This window comes from Anabrus simplex, chromosome 1, assembly GCF_040414725.1.
Source record: "Anabrus simplex isolate iqAnaSimp1 chromosome 1, ASM4041472v1, whole genome shotgun sequence".
NCBI lineage: Eukaryota > Metazoa > Arthropoda > Insecta > Orthoptera > Tettigoniidae > Anabrus > Anabrus simplex.
The window spans coordinates 861695372-861716451 of NC_090265.1; the positions used below are offsets into that span (position 1 = coordinate 861695372).

Below are 21080 nucleotides of genomic sequence, written 5' to 3' on the forward strand. Positions count from 1 at the left end.
ACAAAAGATTGCAGAAAGTCAAGACAGAATGGTCAGATACTATTTATCCTATTGCAAAGAGAGTAACTCCTGTCAAAAATAAATATCATTAACAACAATGATTACCTAAAATACATGTTGTCATATTGAAGTGAGTCATTTGGCTCAACCTTGGTTGAATCTAGTTGGCTACCTGGGTTCACAGTTATCTTGCAGTTCATAGCCTTTTCAGAGTCTAACACAACATACTGTTGTGTGTCTGGAACAAGGTTCACCAGCACATATTGGTCTTGACTAGGATCAATATAAAGAGGAAACAACCCACCCGAAGATATGAGTACAGGCAATGCCTGGCTTTGTTTCACAATGGATCTTCTCACTAATGACTCCAAATTTTCTGGACTTTCTTCCTGAAACAAATAAACAAGTATACAGAAGCATTCTACCTTTGTAGTAAAAGTAAAAGTAGTGTAATATGGATACTTGAATAATGCGCCTAACTTGCTTGGCCCAGTAGCGTTTATAAAGGAAACAGGTTTCTTACGTCTCACGAATATACCTTTCTTTCCTTTTTGTTTTGTAATATCTGAAGCTAACTCTTTCTGGTTTCGACTCGGTTAATTTATTACCTACAGTAGAGCCTCGTTAATCCGAACTAATTGGGACCGGAGTCTGTTCGGATTACGAAATTTTCGGATTAACCGGAAAATATTTTCTAATAATAATGTTATTGTTTTTACGTCCCGCTAACTACTTTTACGGTTTCCGGAGCCGCCTACGGGCCAGGATTTTCTCCCGCAGAAGTTCTTTTACATGCCAGTAAGTCTACTTACACGAAGCTGACGTATTTGAGCACCTTCAAATACCACCGGACTGAGCCAGGATCGAACCTGCCAGGTTGGGGTCAGAAGGACAGCGCCTCAACCACCTGAGTCTCGCATTCATCGAAAGTCCAGCGGAAGCGTGTGTAAATGTCAATCTCCTTGAAATCGTTCAACTTCCTGGGTGTGAGGAAGCCAATGAAAATGACATTAGCGAGTGGATGAAAGCTGACTGTCATCAATTACAAACAGACCAAGAAATTGTAGCTGTGGTGGAGAAAGAATCTGGAGTTAATGAGGAACAGAGTGACGATGAAGAAGACCACAATGAACAACTAGTGTCACATTCAGATGCTGCAGCCGCCTTAGAACTTGCCATACACTACGTTGAGCATCACTCCGCTGCTACGCCCACTGATGTGATGTTTATGAGATGCGGGTTTAACACTGCATCTTCAAGTAGGTTCCAATCACAACGGCAAAAGAAACTAACAGACTTTGTAAATATAAATGACCAGTGATTGATGGTTTATGATGTGTAATTATGTTTACATTAAGTTATTCTAGTAAAATATGACTAATAAAATGTAAGTAAACGTTCATTCTATAATATGTTCTTTCATTTCAATAAGGAGAATTTTTTTTTTAAATTGAATATTTCAGTTCAGATTAACGGGACTCTAGTGTGTTAGGTTCTACAGCCTGCCAAAACTAATTTTGAGTAATAAATTATAAACCACCTCAAAAAGAACCTAACAGTTATAAATTATTTAATTCTCATGACTGCAATATACTTGAAATAAACTTTCAACTTATTACATCATGTTCAGTAAATACAGTACATATAGGAAAGATCTTTAAGTAAAAAATGAAAATTACCAACCAGACACCAGTGTGATTCAAACCCATAACCTTCAAATTTTGTATCAGATGCTCTACCATTGAACTATGGTGGCATAAGTCATATTTGTTTGGTTGGTATGGATCTGAGCTAGAGGACTGGCAACACTACCAGCACAATTGTAGGGTGCATTTGTCACCCGTTGCAGACCAATTCAATTAATGCTTTTCACAACCGCATTGTACTCAAAATAAACTCAACTTATTAGGTCATGTTCAGTACATATAGTATATACTGAAGAGGTGTCAAGTACAAAACAAAAATGGCCAACCGGATACCAGTGAGAGCCGAACTCACAACTTTCTGATTTCGTGTTGGATACTTCACCACCGAAGTATGGAGGCCTATGTTATATTTGTTCTGTACAGCTATAAAAAAGTGTCCACTCTAGCGATGTGACGAGTCTAATACTTTGTCAACTCGAGTCACTCGTATTCGGAAACACTACCAACTCGAGTTTGGGCTCGAGTTGACGAGTCGACCGGGTAGGGCAGGGAGAGCGAGACAATCGCAATATCTCGTGAAAGAAGCGAGTAAGGAAACTTGAGTTGATGATTTGGGCAGAGAGAGCGAGACGAGACACCGAGGGCATCGCTATGTCTCGTAAAAGAGAGAAGTAATGGAACCTGAGGGCTTTCTGTGTGCACAGAGTTTACTCAAATCTATATTAAGACTGCGTGGGTTGCACATTTGAGGCCTGAAAACAAAGACAATTGCATTCGTAGCAGCACAGTAATGTATTTTCTACCAGAAAACACATACTTGTCAAATTAACACTGGTTGGCAGCTGAAGAAAACGTTAATAAATAAGAAAACAGAAATACCGAGTTCTTCTCAAACAAACGTAAACCAAAATAATAGTCTCAACCCTCTGTAAAAAAAAAAAATTAAAAAAAAAAAATCTAATTCTGTAACACATTACACTAAAGCTAAAGGAAAAAGCCTTAATAATTTGTAATAATGTAACTGGTTTCCTGCTTAGGTTAGGGACCGATCAAAGAACAGAAAGCCCTCAGCCGAACTCGGGGCTATTCGGGATATTTCTTATCTCTGCCCTCATGTAGCAAATGACGAGTTGAATACTTTGTCAACTCAAGTAACTCATATTCGGAAACTCTATCAACTCGAACTGGCAACCATCGCTATGTCTTGTGAATGAGATGGGATGCAAAAGTACACAAACAACTATTATTCTTATAATTGAATGAATACTCGTTAGTGAACTCAAGTTCTCTTCATAGCATTTATTAAAAATTGATCAGTCAATGAAAAGAAAGCACTATCTCACTCAGGATGATTCGAGCGAGTTCGTGTCTCTGACTCTGGTAACTCAGAAGTGTGTCAGAGAGGGAGGTCTTATCGCAGCCGGCCGTGATTCATCTGGACATCCGTCGATTTCTTTGCTCAAATTACAACAGAAAGACACTTGAGTTGACTCTAATGCATGTTTGACTCAAGTTAAACGAGCTGGAATATTTGAATATTTGACCCCTTTGGGTCCTTTTGCAACTACTGGTATTACTGTACATGTTGTTGGGTCAGGGTCTGATTTGGCCCCATATCTATAGTTATAATGGACCAGTTCTGCATGCTACTATTGTGGCGTAATGGAAACGAGTTGGACTAGTATTGATGACGTATGTTCAATCATAACCTACGGCTTTTTTTTTAAGAGGGAAAATAGTCTCTTTTATGACTGTTTAATTAATCACACCAAGTTCAAGAATTCATTATGCCACGACTTTATTATTTATTATGCCATCTTAGTTTCAATTAGAAAGAATGAAAAATTTTATTCTCAACAAGAACATCTTTTGTGGTATAAACAAAAACAGAAAGCAAAAACAAAAAAAGCCTAAGTGGTGTCTGCCTTAGAAAAATCAAAGTAAGAAGTAAAAGTTAGAAAATAAAACCAAAGCCATGATCCAATATTCAGTCCATCATCCTCCCAACACAACCACATCTCGCAGTCGAGTGGGCACAGAGTCAACTAGTCTTTTCAAATAATTACTGTTCTCAGCCATATGGCATCCCAGGCATGCTGGGCGAGCTTCCACATCAGGACATCTTGGAGGAGGACAGGGCCAACTTTTCTGCATGTGCTTCTTTACTTATGCCTACACATTCTCAATTTGGTTCAAGTCCAGAAAGCGACAAGGCCAGTCTTTCTAATTAATATCCTGGCAAGATGGCCATGCGGTTAGGGGCGCGCGGCTGTGAGCTTGCATCCGGGAGATAGTAGGTTTGAATCTCACTGTCAGCAGCCCTGAAGATGGTTTTCTGTGATTTCCCATTTTCACACCAGGCAAATGCTGGGGCTGAACCTTAATTAAGGCTATGGCCACTTCCTTCCAACTCCTAGGCCTATCCTATCCCATCATCGCCATAAGGGTAAAGCCACTAGCAATATCCTGTCTGCTTCAAAACCAGTCTCAAATTACTTGAAATGAATAGTCTGGATGATTATCATGCTAAAATTAAAGAATTTCATTGGGATACAACAACCTACTATAGAAAATGATATAACATTTCAGCAAATGATTATATTTATTCTGGTTCAATTTTCTGTGAATGTGATGGCTTGTGCCAACTCCAAGACAAGAAATCCACCCTGAAAATAACACAGAGACACTTAACATGAATGGCAGCATATCTGTGGTCAAATCAGGTGCCAGGATGATATACCAAAGTCAGACCTTCCTATGTAACAGGAAAGGTGACTTCATCAGAAAAGATTACCTTTTTCCACTCCCAAAAAATATTTCCTACTTCAAACACTGAACGCTCACCTATATGCTCCACCTTAAGAACTTCCCTAAGTATGGCATGTTGAGATCTTAAATTGGCGGCCCTTAAACTATTTCTCATGGTCTGGTGGTAGCCAGGAAAATTAACAACTGCCTTCAACGTAGCAGCAGTAGGCCTATGGAAGGAATTCCTTTCAACGTCTGCCACTAATCTGGCATCCTGCTGTGCTGCTAAAATTTTCCTTCTACCACTTCCAGCTTTTTGGGCAAAAAAAACCCAAAGATCAATTTTGCAGTCCTTTTTCAAACGTGGAAACGTCTGCGTCACAGCCCATATAACACTTTCTTTCATTCACTTTGTGGAGCTATGCCAAACAGTCAACTGCAAAGTCTCAGGCAGAAATGGTTATCTTATAGAGTGTTAACCTCTACCCAAATCTTAAAATAATGGCAAAGTATTCACATTGATACAAATATAAATTTTAGAATTAAAAATTAATAATATAAATACATTTAGTCTTATTAAATTACTATATTATTTGCAGACAAAAATTCCATAGATTTAAATGAAAATATAATTCATCATCTTGACCTCAGAGCCATAATTTGTTTCCTAAAGACCTGCATTGAGAGTAACTGCATCCATAAAATAATTTAATCATAGCTTTGGTTACAAGTTAAGAAATACTGTTCCAGCTGCTAATACAACTAAAAAATAATAGTTATAAAGTAAATGTATTTGTATAGCATTATTAAATAATCAGAATATAATCTAAAGAAATGTTAATTTGTAGTGGTTCTGCAAATGTGTTAAAATTCATTGGTACTGTAAAGCCTGTATAGCTCACTAGGAAGAATGTTGGAATTTAGATAGCAATGTCTCAGGTTCAAATCCCCGTCACTCCATTTCATTTTATGTTGTTTTTATGATAGTAGAATGTAATTATATAAGACAAAACTAACACTAAAATTATGTACCTGAATTGTTCCAAAAGTAACATTTGTATTATTTACATCACTAAAGAATGATAATATAATAAAAATGGTAACTTCAACAAGGCTCAAACTCGCAACCTTCAAATCATCAAGAGAGCTTTACTGCTGTTCCACAAAAAGCAGATATTGAACAGCACAGTTCAGAAACTGCTTCAACTGTGCATCCATAAACGCATGCATCATTTCATTTCATTAGAGGGTAGTGTAATGTAATAATATAAGAAGCAAATACTAACATTATGCAGCTATATTGTTCCAAACCTAATATTTATATTACCCTTTATATCACTGAAGGGACTGCCTGGCCGAGGCGGTAAAGGCGTTCTCGGTTCGCCCGGAAGGACGTGGGTTCGAATCCCCATCAGGAAGTATAGATAAGAAATGTGTTTTTCCACCATTCAATACACAATTTATTTTAATAGATTAAACTAGTACCGGTTTTGGCTCTTTAACGGCCATCATCAGCTAATACATGATTTGTTTTAGCCATTAGACAATTCACAAGTTGTTATTGTATTAGGCATCCGGATGTCTAATGGGGGATGGAAATGTATACAATAGCATATAATTAAAATATCAATAGTCAGGGTAAAAAGTTACAAATTAGAACATGAGTATGTAAAACATATTAAAACACACAGGCCACAATATATAACATTTAAAAAGTTTCAACACATTAAAATGGTACGTATAGGTAGACACTTGTTAAAATTAGACATCCGGATGCCTAATACAATAACAACTTGTGAATTGTCTAATGGCTAAAACAAATCATGTACTAGCTGATGATGGCCGTTAAAGAGCCGAAACCGGTACTAGTTTAATCTATTAAAATAAATTGTGTATTGAATGGTGGAAAAACACATTTCTTATCTATACTTTGAATCTGTCAATACGGAAAATGAAATGTATAAATAATAATCCCCATCAGGAAGTCGTAAGATTTAAGAAACGAGATTTCCACTTCCGGAGGTGCATATGGCCCTGAGGTTCACTCAGCCTACACCATAAATGAGTACCAGGTTAATTCCTGGGGGCAAAGGCGGCTGGGCGTAGAGCTAACCACTCTACCCCATCACGTGCCGCGGTTAACAATGGTGGAAGCCTTTACCTTCCACTCCTCCAAGGGCCTTCATGGCCTGTACGGAGGTGTATGTCTTTTTTTTATATCACTAAAGAACGATAACACAATAAAGATAACATGAACAAGGCTCGAACTTACAACCTTTGAATCATTAAGCAAGCATTTTACCACTCTTCCACAAGAAGCATACACCATAGTTCAGTGATTCTACTGTGCATCTACAAGCACTTGCATCATGTAACAGCACCGGGATCCTAAGTGGAACTTAGAATGTATTAAATGTTGAAGTGTGGCCACTTTTTGGACAGTTGTACTTAACAAATCTTCGATTTGTACTTACTGTATGTACTGAACATAACCTAATACGCCAAAAGTTTATTCAAAGTACAATGTGGTCATGAAAATTGGCCACAATGGGTGACAGCACACTCTCTACAATAGTGCTGGCAGTAGTGACAGACCTGTTGCTCAGATCCTTTCCAACAGAACAAATATGACCTAAGCCACTATTGCTCACTTAACATCTCTTCGATATACTGCATATCATACATACCAAACATGACCCATAAGTTTTTATTGGCATGGTGTGGAAAGTTCTCACGCAGTAAAGTATGCACAAAGAAGACATTTATTGCATTCATATCAGCTAAAGAAGGGGATTTTATAGGCTACAGTGTTGCCTGAGTAACATTAGAGAGCTTATACCACTAGTCCCAGAAAATGAATATTTTTGAGGGTACCTTTCTCTCCACTCCCATATCCACTGTTCATTTTTTCCTCAAAATGGGCCCTGTAATGCTTTTCTCAACTACAACTGAACAATCTGACATACCGGACTCACTTCTGTTCAGAATCTCAGAATTATCACTGCTTACTAACAACTTCATTCTATGCAACACGGTTACTGCTACTGGCCTTGGGTTGGAATAACACAGGCCTAATGAGATTCATACTTTGTGTCTAACAGAATGTTGAGATAAAACAGTCTTTTCCTGCAAGAAAGAGCAAATCCTTCTCTTTTGAACAGGATGCAATATGGCTTGACATTTTCTGGCAGAACATCTGAAATATGGGTTCAAATCTGATCAAGCTCACACAGCTGAGAGCTGCATGTATATGCTATGTCGTACATGCTATCACACGGCTGGGAGCCATAAGTATACACTATACCAACGAGATAAGTTACATACACACTAAACCACTATCACATTGCTGCTAGATCATCTACCAAGTCACCTCGGTGGATACCCTGGTCTCAAGTTTTTGGGGAAAGCATAGAGTAACATTCTGAGAGAAACACCACTTTCAAGGACATAGTTAGCATAGTTATAAGCATGTAATTATATATTTTCTTGCATATGTTTTAACACAATTTACAAAGTTTACTACTTTTATTGTGCATCCCCAAGCATCAGAACCTAATCTCATTTCACATAAAAACACATATTTTCACAAAATGTTTATGATAATAAATATTTTAAGGAAATCCATAAGCACATAAATTGGCAATATTTATCACTCAATAAAATTTAAAATGCTTCTGTATTATAAAACGATGCAGTTATTCACATTTAAACAGTTACGATATTGTTTTCAATGGTGTATCTAACGTCATATTTCTGAATGATGTGGCTATGTATGGACCTCTCCCCAGAATTTCGAAAACTTGCTGGCCACTGGCTACGTCATTACCTTTAGATACTGCAGATTGAACTACTCACTGAAAACAATCACCCAACAGAAGATAGTGGGATTGTTTCACTCGTAATGTTAGTTGTTCAGGTTCGTATATCATTCCCGTGGTCGTGTGATTTTGTCTGAATTTCTAAGAAAGATGTATTAATTCTTTTTATTTTTTATTGAAACAGTGGTTCACTGTAAATATATGTGTCTTAACCTGCAGAACAATGCCAAAACTGAAGTCTAGTACAAGATCGCGTCTTCAATAATACGTAGAGGAATTTTCAAATATTTTTGCTACCGTTGAAAAAGTAATATGTCAACCGTGTGGTAAAAGAGTAAGTGCATATCAACACTCTCAAGTAACCAAGAATTTGCATGGGAATAAGCACACTGCTGTTGCTTCGCATGTGCGTTTGTGACAATTACTTATAGGTTCTTCAAATACAAGTTCATCTAAATACACCTAGTGTTATTTAGATGTATGTAGAACATTCCTTTGCACCAACATTCCTCTTGGCAAAATAAATAATCCGAAATTGAGAAATGTCCTAAAAAGTACATTCATTTTGAGCCTCCAGATGAATCTACACCAAGGAAAAACTACCTCACAAAATGTTATGAAAAAACTTCACAAAAAATTCGGGCAGTATGTGACAGCGAAAAACTGTGGGTAGCTTTGTCGAAATCAATTACTAAGGGGCAGAAAAGTAAGAAATGTTGCAGCTGGTGTGTTGAATGATAAAACTACTTGTGAACATCCTTATTTACTAGCGTTGAAAAAAATGACTGCTCTAAACCATGTCACTGTAACTAGGTTGTTTAATGAAGCCACGCATGCACTTTGGCCACAAGGTGCAAAATGCAATAATGTGTTTCTTCTACTTGATGACAGTGCAGCTTACATGAGAAAAGCAGTCCAAGTTCTTTCTGTTAGCTTTCCGAAAATTATACAGGTAACTAGCGTTGTTCATGCTCTACACAGTTATGTGAAACTGTATGGGCTCTGTATCCTAAAGACGAGCGAGTTGGCTGTGCAGTTAGGGTAGCGTAGCTGTGGGCTTGCAATCGGAAGATGGTAGGTTCGAATCCCACCGTCAGCAGCCCTGAAGATGGTTTTCCATGGTTTCCTTTTTTTCACACCAAACACATGTTGGGCCAGTACCTTAATTAAAATCATGCCTGCTGCCTTCCCAATCCCAGCCCTTCCCCATCCTTCTGTCGCTGAAAACCTTCAATGTGACGTTAAATCACTAGCAAAAGAAATTGTCCTCGGACACTCCCGGCACTAAAAGCCATACGCCATTTCATTTCACTAGCTAAAGAAGTATCTTAAAGTGAATAAATTAATGTTTATTGGCAAAAATGTATTTGTAAAAAGTACCCTCAAGAATCAATAAGTTCAAAGAAAAAAACCCCAGATTATGCGTTTCCTCCTCTGCTATTGCCATGCAGTGGATTACCTGGCTTAGCACAGTGGTATAATACGCAGACAATTACAGAAGTTTTGTATCCGTTGTGGATGCACTTGATAATAACGACAGGTTTAATTGGAATTCTTGAAGAGTTACTGAAAGACAGCTCTTTGAAAAATGATTTGGCATTTAGATCTGCCAATCTAGGCTTCTTGTGTAAAACCGTAAACATACGTGAAAAATCCATTAATCGGTTGACCAAAACAGTGAAGGAAGTACGCGCTGTTGAAAATAAACCAGGTTCACTCTCACAATCAGCCTTGCAGATACAGGGAGTGTTAAAGGTAAAATATCAAAATTAGAAAATTAGGAAAACAGAGGGTTTTAAAAATGTGCTAAGTTGCTAAAGTACTGGAGGGTGCTCATGTTGGTGAAATCGATGGCGTTAGTGTTCGTAACATTTCTCTCTTTAACTAAGTATGCCTGACGTCCTGTGATGTGCAGCGATCATTTTTTCAGTATAATGCATTCTTTAGAGATAATCAGTATGCATTAGTGATGGTCAATTTGGGAATGAATTCTGTCGGTCCTGGTCTATCTGTCTGTGAGCAGCCTATCTGGTTGACATCCCCCGGTTTCGGGATGGCACTTTCCTCGGGTAAGCACTCTTGAATTCCGTCCTGCTAAAATTTCCGTAATGTTCCGATTTGCTTTTCATACAGGAGTCTGCCCTAACCTCGCCTAGATTCACCAAATTAGTTACTTATGACGCCTTAGTTTTTCAGCTAGACTTACCTATTCGTTTCCGAGGCATTCCCATTTCTTGTTTCACTAAAATATGTAGAATGTAGTTTAATATTATTTCCCTTGGGGTTTGCCTCTGGTAGTTCTGTATCACTTCAGGTACGCCAAGTTTTGGATAACCCTTTTCACATCACTGTATATTGCATTGTACAACTACATTGGTAAATAGATGTATAGTTGATTTGAAATTTGAATTTACACGGCTACGAAATAACCTATGTATATCACTGAACTTATAGCTCATAACTTGGAATGTATTTGTAAAATTATCTTGTAAATAATATTTTTAAAATCTAAGGATCACGGTGATTTATTCGGAATCCGCTATCTAAGCCATGTCCATGCCTTTGGTAGGTTCCCAGCCTTTTCATCTTCCCGGTTTGTTGTTCACTAGTTGGCCCTACTGATGTTTACATACATGTTTTGTTGGAGACCCGCGTGATGCCAGCTACTGTTTTTCCAAGTGTGTAGTGTTTTCTTATATTGTGTATTGTACTCTTACCTTCCCTTTTAACTGTGTTTGTGCCTTGTTTGTGTTACCACTGTAGTAGTAGGTAACAAGTATAATGCATTCTTTAGAGATAATCAGTATGCATTAGTGATGGTCAATTTGGGAATGACTTTTGTTCACTGCAATTCTGAGACTACTTCTACCAACTAATATTCCAGCGTGTGATTGGTGAGTACAAACTGACAACTTTTTCAAAGATGGTAGGTTGTTTTTGTCATATTTAAAAAAAACATTAACTTTTTTCTGGTAAATACTACATCTACTCTGATATGTCGAATATTAATATACCACACCATACACAGACATCCATTTACCTTAAGGAGCAGATTTAGTAGCACCATATTTTAATATAATACTTTACACTTATTGACCTCTTGAACGTGTGTGGTTATTTACAGCAGAATACAGTAGAAGTCCGTTATAGCGAAAATTCGTAACATCGAAAAATTTACTCGCTATAACGGATTGTCGTTATGTCCGATTTTTGCATAAAAGTCTGAAAACCCTCCATGCACTTTAAAATCGGTATGAAACAGCGCCAGTTTGTTCAAAACTTGCGTTTCCGCAGATGATATCCACACTACGGCTTACTTGTTTGTTATTTTTCGTAATCCGATACTACGTGAAAGTGTATGTTTAGTTTCATTCTGAAAAAATATAGTACTGTATTTCTCCGAATCCAAGATCAACTCCACTTTTTCCTTCAAAATATTTAAATCAGGCTCAAAAAGAAGTTTGTAAAATCATATGAATGCCTGTTTTACAGTAGGCCTACGCATTTATAGACTATTTTTAGACGCCGAACATTGACTTTTGTCATGCCGGATTTCTTTTTTTCTTTTGGGGGCTGCACAATTATTCTTTATTTCCGTGAGTTTAAGGACCATTAACTTAACATTGGCATCATAATACCAAAAGAACTCGTTGACAGTTTTTCGGCAATACCTAATCCATGCGTCTCTACAATACAACGATCCATCAGAAAATTATTCTTGCTGTCTATAAAACTGTTACTTTTACACAGCGTCCGATATAACCGGCTACCGCTACATGTACGTCTCGCTTGTTGGGTTCGGCCAGATTCATCAACTAGCGATGTATAGGCCTAATCGCGAACGTTGAAAGTCAACGAACGTGTTTATTGCGCCACGGTATGGCCATTCCGCCCTTGCGTTTTTTGTGCACATACCTCACAATTTCATGATCGACTTCTTTAAAGCATCCTTGCTGCGGACCACTGAATGCATTTTTGTACAGTACGCATGTTTTTTAGCCCTTTGTCTTCGCGCTGACGGCAAATATTGACTTTAGTTACGCTTATGCCGTACTTTTTGCGGCTGTACAATTATTCTACATTTCCGAGTTTTTAATAAACATTAACTTAAAATTGGCATCATAATATCGACTAGAACCCGTTGAAAATTTGCCGGCAATACCTTTTCCGCGTATCTTTACAATATGACTATCCATCACGAAAATATTCCTGCTGTCTATAAACCTTCATTTTACTAAGCGTCAAGTACAATAGACGCCATTATGACTCTGCCGTGCCCTTGCTGGCGGGACCTAGTGTTTACAGTGCACTATGTCTTCTGGTATGAGCTAGAGCAATTTTATTACTTTCATTGATCTGTCTCCGCTTTATCCTTGGCTTTGACAAAATGAAAGTAACTGAGGTATGAGTGATGCTAGTAATGCCATTCCTTACGCAGCCAGTCTATGAAAATATTGCTCATAGGGTCGGTTGGAGCATGCATTTCAGTGGGCTTGGCAGACTGATATGTAACAGCAACTTCTGGCTCGGTGAGGAAAGCAACGGGAAACTACCTCACTCCTCATTTCCCTAGTACGCCTCTTCAGTGATGCCTAGGCCATCTATGACAGCTGATGGCAGAGCTGTTGAGGATCCAACCAGCCTTCGGGCTGAGGACTAAATATGCATGACTCTGCCACTGAGTAGCCATGGCTTTTCTAAGAATTCGAAGGGTTGCATGTTTTGATGCCTTTCTGCAGATTTGAGAAACACACAGGCACTGTACAACCGACTGTCGCGGCTAGCGATGTGAGTAAAGAGGCGATCGTTTGCCAATGAGTTCTGTGCGCGTGTGAAAAGAAGCAGCGTGGTTACCGCGGTAGTTGCCAGTGGTATCGATTAACTTACTGTTAGGCCGCGAATGCAACAACCCTTGAGTTTTCGCATGAGATTCTGAGAAAAAATGTCTGATTTGGAGAAATACGGTATCACTCCAGAGATTTCTGTGGCAAACACCTCAGCTTTCTTCTTCAAACAGCGTCACCTAACCTAACTATAGCGGTATATGTAGCCTATCATGAAAACATATTTGAAACGCATGTAGAGAAATAACTTCCTCGCGAAAAATTGACATGTAAATAGCCGTAACTAGACACAAGAAGATATGAAATATCCTCTGAAATCAGTGATGTACTCTGCAGTATTTAGCCTCAAAATTAAGCGGTCGTTTAGTTAGCCTTAATTTTTAACGAGTTAACAACCGTTATCGGACACGTTATTTACGCATTTATTACGAAAACATGTTCTCTTTCATTTTAAATTTTCCTTGCGGAACAGCTGTTGACGGATATTAACCTCTTAACTGGGTATTATTGATCTGCTTGGTGTTACATGCCCTGTGTATTTTTTTTCAGCAGATTGTTGTTACACGGCAGGATAGGCAGACAAATTAGTAATATCATTAATATCGTTCATCTGTGATATAAAAAGTAAAATAAAGGAGTTTTAATAAATTAATTTTAATGTTAGAAAAATGTTTACCCATTTTTACGTTAACTGCATGTTCATTTACCTGGTTGGAATTTGAGAGTTTGGACCATATTTTACAGCCGAAAGTAGAAACAAGTAAAAGCAAGGGGTATTTATAAATATCATATCATGCATGTGACATTCTGAACCATTTTTCATTAACTGCAAGGTCATTTACCTGGTTGAAATTTGAGTTTTTTTGTTCATATGTTAGCACCCAAAATTAAAACAAATAAAAGAAATGAACATTTATGAATTACATATCATGCTAGTGACATTGTCAAAGATTTTACATTAACTTCATGGTCAGATACAGCATTTACTTCACTAGAACTGCAGTGATTTTTCACAGAGATAATTTTCAAAAGGTAAGGGGTTGTGATACTTTCCCGTTCTGTGAAGTACATACTGTTTTCTGGCTGTTTTCTGCAACATTAGAAGTCCAGTTAGAGTTGTTGTCTTAGGTGGATTTGTATCCACCCAATCTCTCGCTCGTGACCGTGGTTTCAAGTTTGGATGTTCTTATAAAAACTGTTTAGCATACACATTAGTCTGTTCGGCAATAAGTTGAAATATATCATCATCTATGAACTGTTCAAAATATTCCAACACATTGGATTCTCTGACGAAGTCCACATTTACACCATTAGCACCAGAAAATACGAATTTCTGACATGAAACACCATGCGGCAGGAAAGGTTGAAACATGTCTAGCACTTCACCTTCATCCGATTAGTCATGTTGTTCACCTTGTTCTTCATTCTCATTCTCTGAACCATTTTCACTATCAGACTCATCTTTGGACTTCTGAGAAGACAAATCATCACTATCATTCCCTAAGTGTTGAATAATCTCGTCTTCTTCGAGAGTTTCGAACTTACGCTTTGAATTAGATGCTGCCATATTTGGCCTACTACGGACAAGTAGCACCGCACAGTTGTAAAATAAAAACAAATAAGCTTAACAAATTTGCTGAAATCGTGCAGGAAAAACATCAATTAAGACGACAATACACAATGCGGCAAAGTAGCTCGTCATACCCAAGAGATATTCACGGTTAAAGACGAGTACGTATATATTCGTCATGCCCATTACCCTGTAACATTCAGAGTACAAATATATACGTCATGCCCAGTTAAGAGGTTAATAATTGACTCCGACATCGCCTTCGAATGTCGACGAGAGAAATCGCTAGTGCACATAGCGAGGAAACGATGCCGAAGGTAATCCATCGCATGCAATATAATCGCTGGGGTGCATAAATATCGGTAACGGAAAAAATCGCGCGCGCTTTTCGCTCGTAATAACGGATGCGCCAGTGATAGGGTTCTCGCTGTAACCGAAGGACGATACACAGTTTAATATAGGAATTTTGAGGGGACAGAAAAAGTCGTCGCTATAACGGAGTTCTCGTTATATGCCGTATTCGTTATACCGGACTTCTACTGTATAACTTTTTATCAGATACTTTTAGGATTTTTAGCACATAAAAAATAAATTTTTTTTTTACATTTTTAGCACATAAAAATCTGCTCTCTAGTTATAAGAACATGCACAATTGCCTAGGGCCTACTTACCACTCCCTCACTAAACTTGTGTTTCAGGCAATATAATTTACTTTTTTAAGTGAAGGAAGCATTCTCTTAGTACACAAGAAAGATTATGGATGCAACAATACTCACCCAAATTCCAACAGGTGTGATGTGTAGCTCAATTGCAAACTCAGAGTTTTCACAATGTGTCATTGGTTCTAGTGTAACTCTGGCTCCTGGGATCAAATTTAAACATTTTTGTACTGGTTTTGATACAAATATACATTTGTGTTTACGATGAGTCTCTATTACACTGCTATCATACCAACTACTAATAGTATCCTCGATAACATAAACTCTAACAAACACAGATAACACAACAGGAACTTTGGTTTCTCTATTCTTATCAGCTATTTTATGCACTGATGAATGTTCTTCTAGCTTTGGAGAAAATGGAATGTATGTTAGTTTATAGCACACATCACTGCTATATTTCTGAGAAAGAAGATTTTCTCTATGGATGAACACACTGTATGGTTGAAACTGAACATTATTCGTCCTACTTCTTGGTAAATTTAAAAGATACACACGGTAAAGCACACATTTGGAAGGCCTTGAAAAAATTTTCTCCTCTACAACTTGGGAGGTTTGTTCTTCCTGCTCAGCTATGGTAGTTTCATTCTTCCCAAAAAATAATGACGACATCACTTTCAACTGTCCCCACAATGAAAAGTTATTATAACTACCATCCATGGAAGATTTTGTACCATTAGTGCTAACAGAGGGAATGAAATCTGTGTTATTTACACTTTCAGAACTGTTTAAAGCGGGAGTTCTTTTGTTAGCAATTGTAGAACTTGATAAATCAGTATTCTCTGAATTGTGACTTAAGGCTTCAGCAATAGCTTGATTATCATTTCCCCTAGTTTTCTCCCCTGGCAAAGCTATAACAACATCTGAAAGAACTCCTAGCCTTCCAACTTCATACTCAGGTTCCAAGGATTCTGTAAAGGAAATACAAGACAGTTACAAAGAGTGTAATAGAGGATATGAGTTAAGTAATGTAAAAATAATCACAAAACTTAACAACTGCAAACATTTAACACTATGCACCTGGACTATTTAATATCATGTCACTTTCCTGTGCAAGCATGATTAAGACTTTCAGAATAATAATCACAGCTCTGTCAGTTTTTGATATATAATTATAGAATTTTACATGTTACATATTCTAGAACATTGCACATGCAATCCATCAGCAGTCATGACAGAACTGGTTAAGCACACTTGATTACACTGTCCTTCAAAGGATCACCAATTACTAACTGAAGATAATGAAATCTATTTATAGAAAAAAGAAACTAAGGCAATAACCAAATCAATTACAAGACTAGCTTTCATGCAGCTGAATTAGAAAGTTTGTGGTAGTAGTATTCCATATTAGTACCAGTGGCACAAAGGTGCACGAAGTGTGGTAGTAATACTTCCACCACTTGGTGCAGAGTGTTAAAAGGAAACTAACATTCATAATTTATTTTTCCTCTACACAATAGTCATGAATTATTAAGTTTAACCCTCTGAAGCTCAATAAAACAAGCAATTAATTATTATTTTGCAATACATTTTCAACTGAGGCAGTCGACGTAAAAAGGGCACATAGACCTATGGGCCCATTTTACGCAGAATGCATAGGTTTGTCCACCAATTTCTCTAGTTAATAATGGTGAAAGATTCAGTGGGATATGTTGAAAACTGATGTTACACCTGCTTAAAGTAAGCCGTGCAACTTTTCCCAATTCGAGGACACAGCTTCTCAGAGTGTGATAGGAACTTTGAACTTATCAGACAGTACATTAACCAGAAAGAATGCCAAGCCTTATCTTACTGAAATGGTATTGTGTTGCAGAAACCCTTCTCCATTTTTGAAGTTACAATGGATGTGGACCTACTACCAGAGTGGGATAAGTTTCTATCTCCATTCTTTTTGGATTAGCCAGTATCAAGAAATAATGTCCCATTCACAATAATGCAGTATGTGATCATAAAGACAATGAGAGGTGGTCCTGATTTGTGTTCCCACACCTTCACTGAAAATTTCAATCTTGTTTGCTTCTGGAAATGCCCTTATAGAAAAGAAAACTTCACCACTGAAAAGACCTCTCCCCCAGACATCAACCAAGAGAAAGTGAAGGATTTAAGAAGTCTGTACAATTTTTTGTCTAAAGACAATGAATGTTGTGTTTGTTGAGGAGATAATAAACCAAGACTGAACAGTAAATGAAGTAGGGACTTTTGATATTATTATCTAGCAATGTTAATAAACCAAGATTGAACAGATAATTCTATTCTCTGACAATACTTATCTATTGCAGCTAATTAATTTTTCCATAAACTCAATCTTTGGTATTAATATTAGATTACATTTAATTTAAAACGCTGTATTTAAATCTTGTTTATCGAGTTTTACCACCGAAAATGCTGCATGAAAAGGGCTCATAATATCGATTTAAAAGTTCTTATTTATTCAATTCATGAGCCCTTTGTAATATTTTACATGAATTATTCATATTTGAATTAAATATTCAAAATAATAAACACTACAGTATAGAAAAGAAACCTGAAGAGAAACAAAGACAAATATTGCATTTCCTTTTTTTCTTCAAAATGAGTTTTCACCTACGTGCCTTTTTTTTTTTAGGTTGATCGCCTCAATTGTTGCCCATAATATCTTTCAGAGAATTATGTACCACCACTTAAGTATTTTTAATATATTTCTTCATGTTCCAGCTTCAGGTTTGTTTCAAAAGGAACAAAGTTAGAGGTATTAAGAAGAACAGATACAAAAAAAAAAAAAAAAAATAGTACACAGTTGTCCAAGTGAGAAACAGTCATCTCTGAGACATACTTGTTGCTCAGCTAAACAATGACTAACAAATTAAAAAAATATGTGAGGGGTGGATGGGAGAAGGCTGGTCAAATAACATCAATTATTTTTAGAAAGAAAGGATTTTTCCTATCTTCCACAACCTTTAATGTAACTGATTTACTATTACTAATGTCAATTAAAATCTCATTCCTCGGCATAGTGATATCAAAGTAGCATGTGAAGATTACAGGTCATTGTGAGGTCTAATATTGTAATTGTTATCCGACTGGAAATACGAGGAGAAAGTAGAGAGTATTTACAAAATGCACTGACAAAAGAGAAAACTGAAAATAGATCTCAGAGAATTACAGTAGGTGAAGCTTTATCTGACCCTGTTTTAATTAAGAGCGGAATTCCTCAAGGCAGTATTATTAGACCTTTATGTTTTCTTACATATATAAATGATACGAGTAAATAACTGGAATCATAGATAAGGCTTTTTGTGGATGATGTTATTCTGTATAGTGTAATAAATAGTTACAAGATTATGAGAAACTCCAAAACGACCTCTGTAACGTTATGAGATGGACAGTAGGCATGGTATAATGATAAACGGGGTTAAAAGCCAGGTTGCGAGTTTCACTAATAGGTAAAGTCCTCTCAGTTTTAATTACTGTGTTGATGGGGTGAAAGTTCCTTTTGGGGATCATTGAAAGTACCTAGGTGTTAATACAAGGGAGGATCTTCATTGGGGTAATCACATAAAAGGGATTGTAAATAAAGCGTACAGATCTCTGTACATGGTTATGAGGGTATTTAGGGGTTGTAGTAAGGATGTAAAGGAGAGGGCATACAAGTCTCTGGTAAGACCTCAACTAGAGTATGGTTCCAGTGAATGGGACCCTCATCAGGATTACTTAATTCAAGAACTGGAAAAATCCAAAGAAAAGCAGCTTTATTTGTCCTGGGTGATTTCTGACAAAAGAGTAGCATTACAAAAAATGTTGTAAAGTTTGGGCTGGGAAGACTTGGGAGAAATGAGACAAGCTGGGTAACCTTTTCTTTTCTATGATTAACCAGAGAAAAACATTGAAGAGTTGAGACTCTGAAAAATGTGTGTACTGACAAAAGAAAGAGAAGGGGCATGAAAATGGAACTTCCCTTGGCCTTGCAAACTTAATACCATTGGGGTCTCAGAAGAACCAAGAGAGGTCAAGATACGAAATATGAAGGCAAGAAATCTGGCATAAGCAGGTGAAAGTAATGTCAGACTCAGCTAGAAGCCCTATGGTTACCAATCCATGCTCCTAAGTTGAGAACCTCTAGGAGTGACCCTTTTCAATCACTTATTATAAGAGGCAAGAGGTACCATAATTGTACTCTAACCCCTCTCCTCTCCACTCCCAAGGGGTACTCTAGGCCTCATATATAATATATATATATATATATATATATTCTCAAGGGTGAGCAGGAATAAGAGTTAGCATGTTGTGACAGAAAAGGTGAGAGAGAGGAGGCAAGCAAAAATAGAAGCAATACTGGACCTAGCTTGAAGTCCTGCACTCCCCCGGTAAATCTCACGAGGTGTTAGACTCTATAGGATGAAGTTACAAGGCAAGAGAGACTATTTTGATATAAAAACTCAAGAGATCATTAACTTGAGGCAATTCAGTCGTTGGCCATAGTGCATGAATTATGACACGAGTACAGTAACTGACACCACAAACCATTTTTTCACTTTTTTAAACACAATAAAAACAATGACTAACCACATAAACAAATGTGATCAGAAGTTATAAATCTTCACTTGAGTATACCTCCCTACCATCTACACTACCATTATTAGAATCCAGTCTTCAGGATTTTGAACTGTAAGTTAAGCATTTCATAGCATAATGTAATTATACCCTTCTATCATATTAATGGTGCATATGTAATGAAACATACCAACATGTAGTACAACATGGACAGATTTTGATACCCATGCAACAAACTTCTGGCCAGGCCACACAACTTGAATTTGGTTCAACATTGATGACTGCAGAACACCACTGTTCATTTCCTGAAAACAAACATATGCAATAATACACACATTTTACACTGACCTGTATACTCTACAAAAATATCTGAAATAACATGTCAGATTAGCAAGAATGGATAAGGACAATGAAGGACTACAACTTTGTTAGACTTCATACAGATGAAAAGAACAAATTGTACAGAACTGACGGATGTGTTTGATGGTGAACAGTTGATCACAGAGCAGCGATAACAAAAAGTAACAGAAAAAATACGAGTTCTGAAATTGAAAGATAGAAGGATACAAGAAGAGTCTGTGAATGAACAAAATTAACTAATGCCAAGAACAGAGATGGGAATGTTGAAAAGGTACAGAAACTTGTTTGACTGCATTAAATGGCAGTACAAAAAGAATGTGTTAGACTACCAGAGAAGGCAAGAAAGGAGAAAGTTTAAAAAAATAAAAAAACTGACAAGAGAATGGAAAAGAAAAAAAAAGTGAAAAAATTAACAATGAAGCAAAATAGAAAAAAAAGTAACAAATTTTACTGAAGAAAAGCTGGAAACTTAACTCAGTTCTGCATAATTCTCTTTTATACTTACATTTCTGTAGATTCCAGCTTAAAATAACTTAAAAACTAGTGATGGGACATTCGATTCATTTTACTGAATCGATTCATTTGATTCCGTTCACGTTACTGAATCGATACAGTGATCCGATTCACGGCTCATTGGTCACCGCTCCTACTGCATCTGTGTAGTATGTGCTGGTAAGACAGCAGCAACAGCATTCAGTGCTCGCAGTTGCCATCTGGTCTTCATACTATGAACTCCTTTCTTAGAAAAAATGCTAGTTACTCTAATACATCGAAGGTTTCCGGCGACGCAGGGTGGGAAAGGTTAGGAAGGTAGCAGTCATGGCCTGAATTAAGGTACAGTCCCA

The 21080-nt window shown here is 37.2% G+C and overlaps 1 protein-coding gene across 1 annotated transcript in view; it reads right to left on the bottom strand.

The window, feature by feature from the left end:
• Positions 1-21080, bottom strand: part of Pex1 (peroxin 1) — a 288016-nt gene that overhangs the window by 240648 nt on the left and 26288 nt on the right. The window contains exons 3-5 of the mRNA XM_067136460.2: positions 20066-20180; positions 15403-16256; positions 106-389 (exon numbers count right to left, since the gene is read on the bottom strand). Of these exons, the coding sequence (XP_066992561.2) occupies positions 106-389; positions 15403-16256; positions 20066-20180 (1253 nt within the window). The remainder of the gene's footprint in view (positions 1-105; positions 390-15402; positions 16257-20065; positions 20181-21080) is intronic.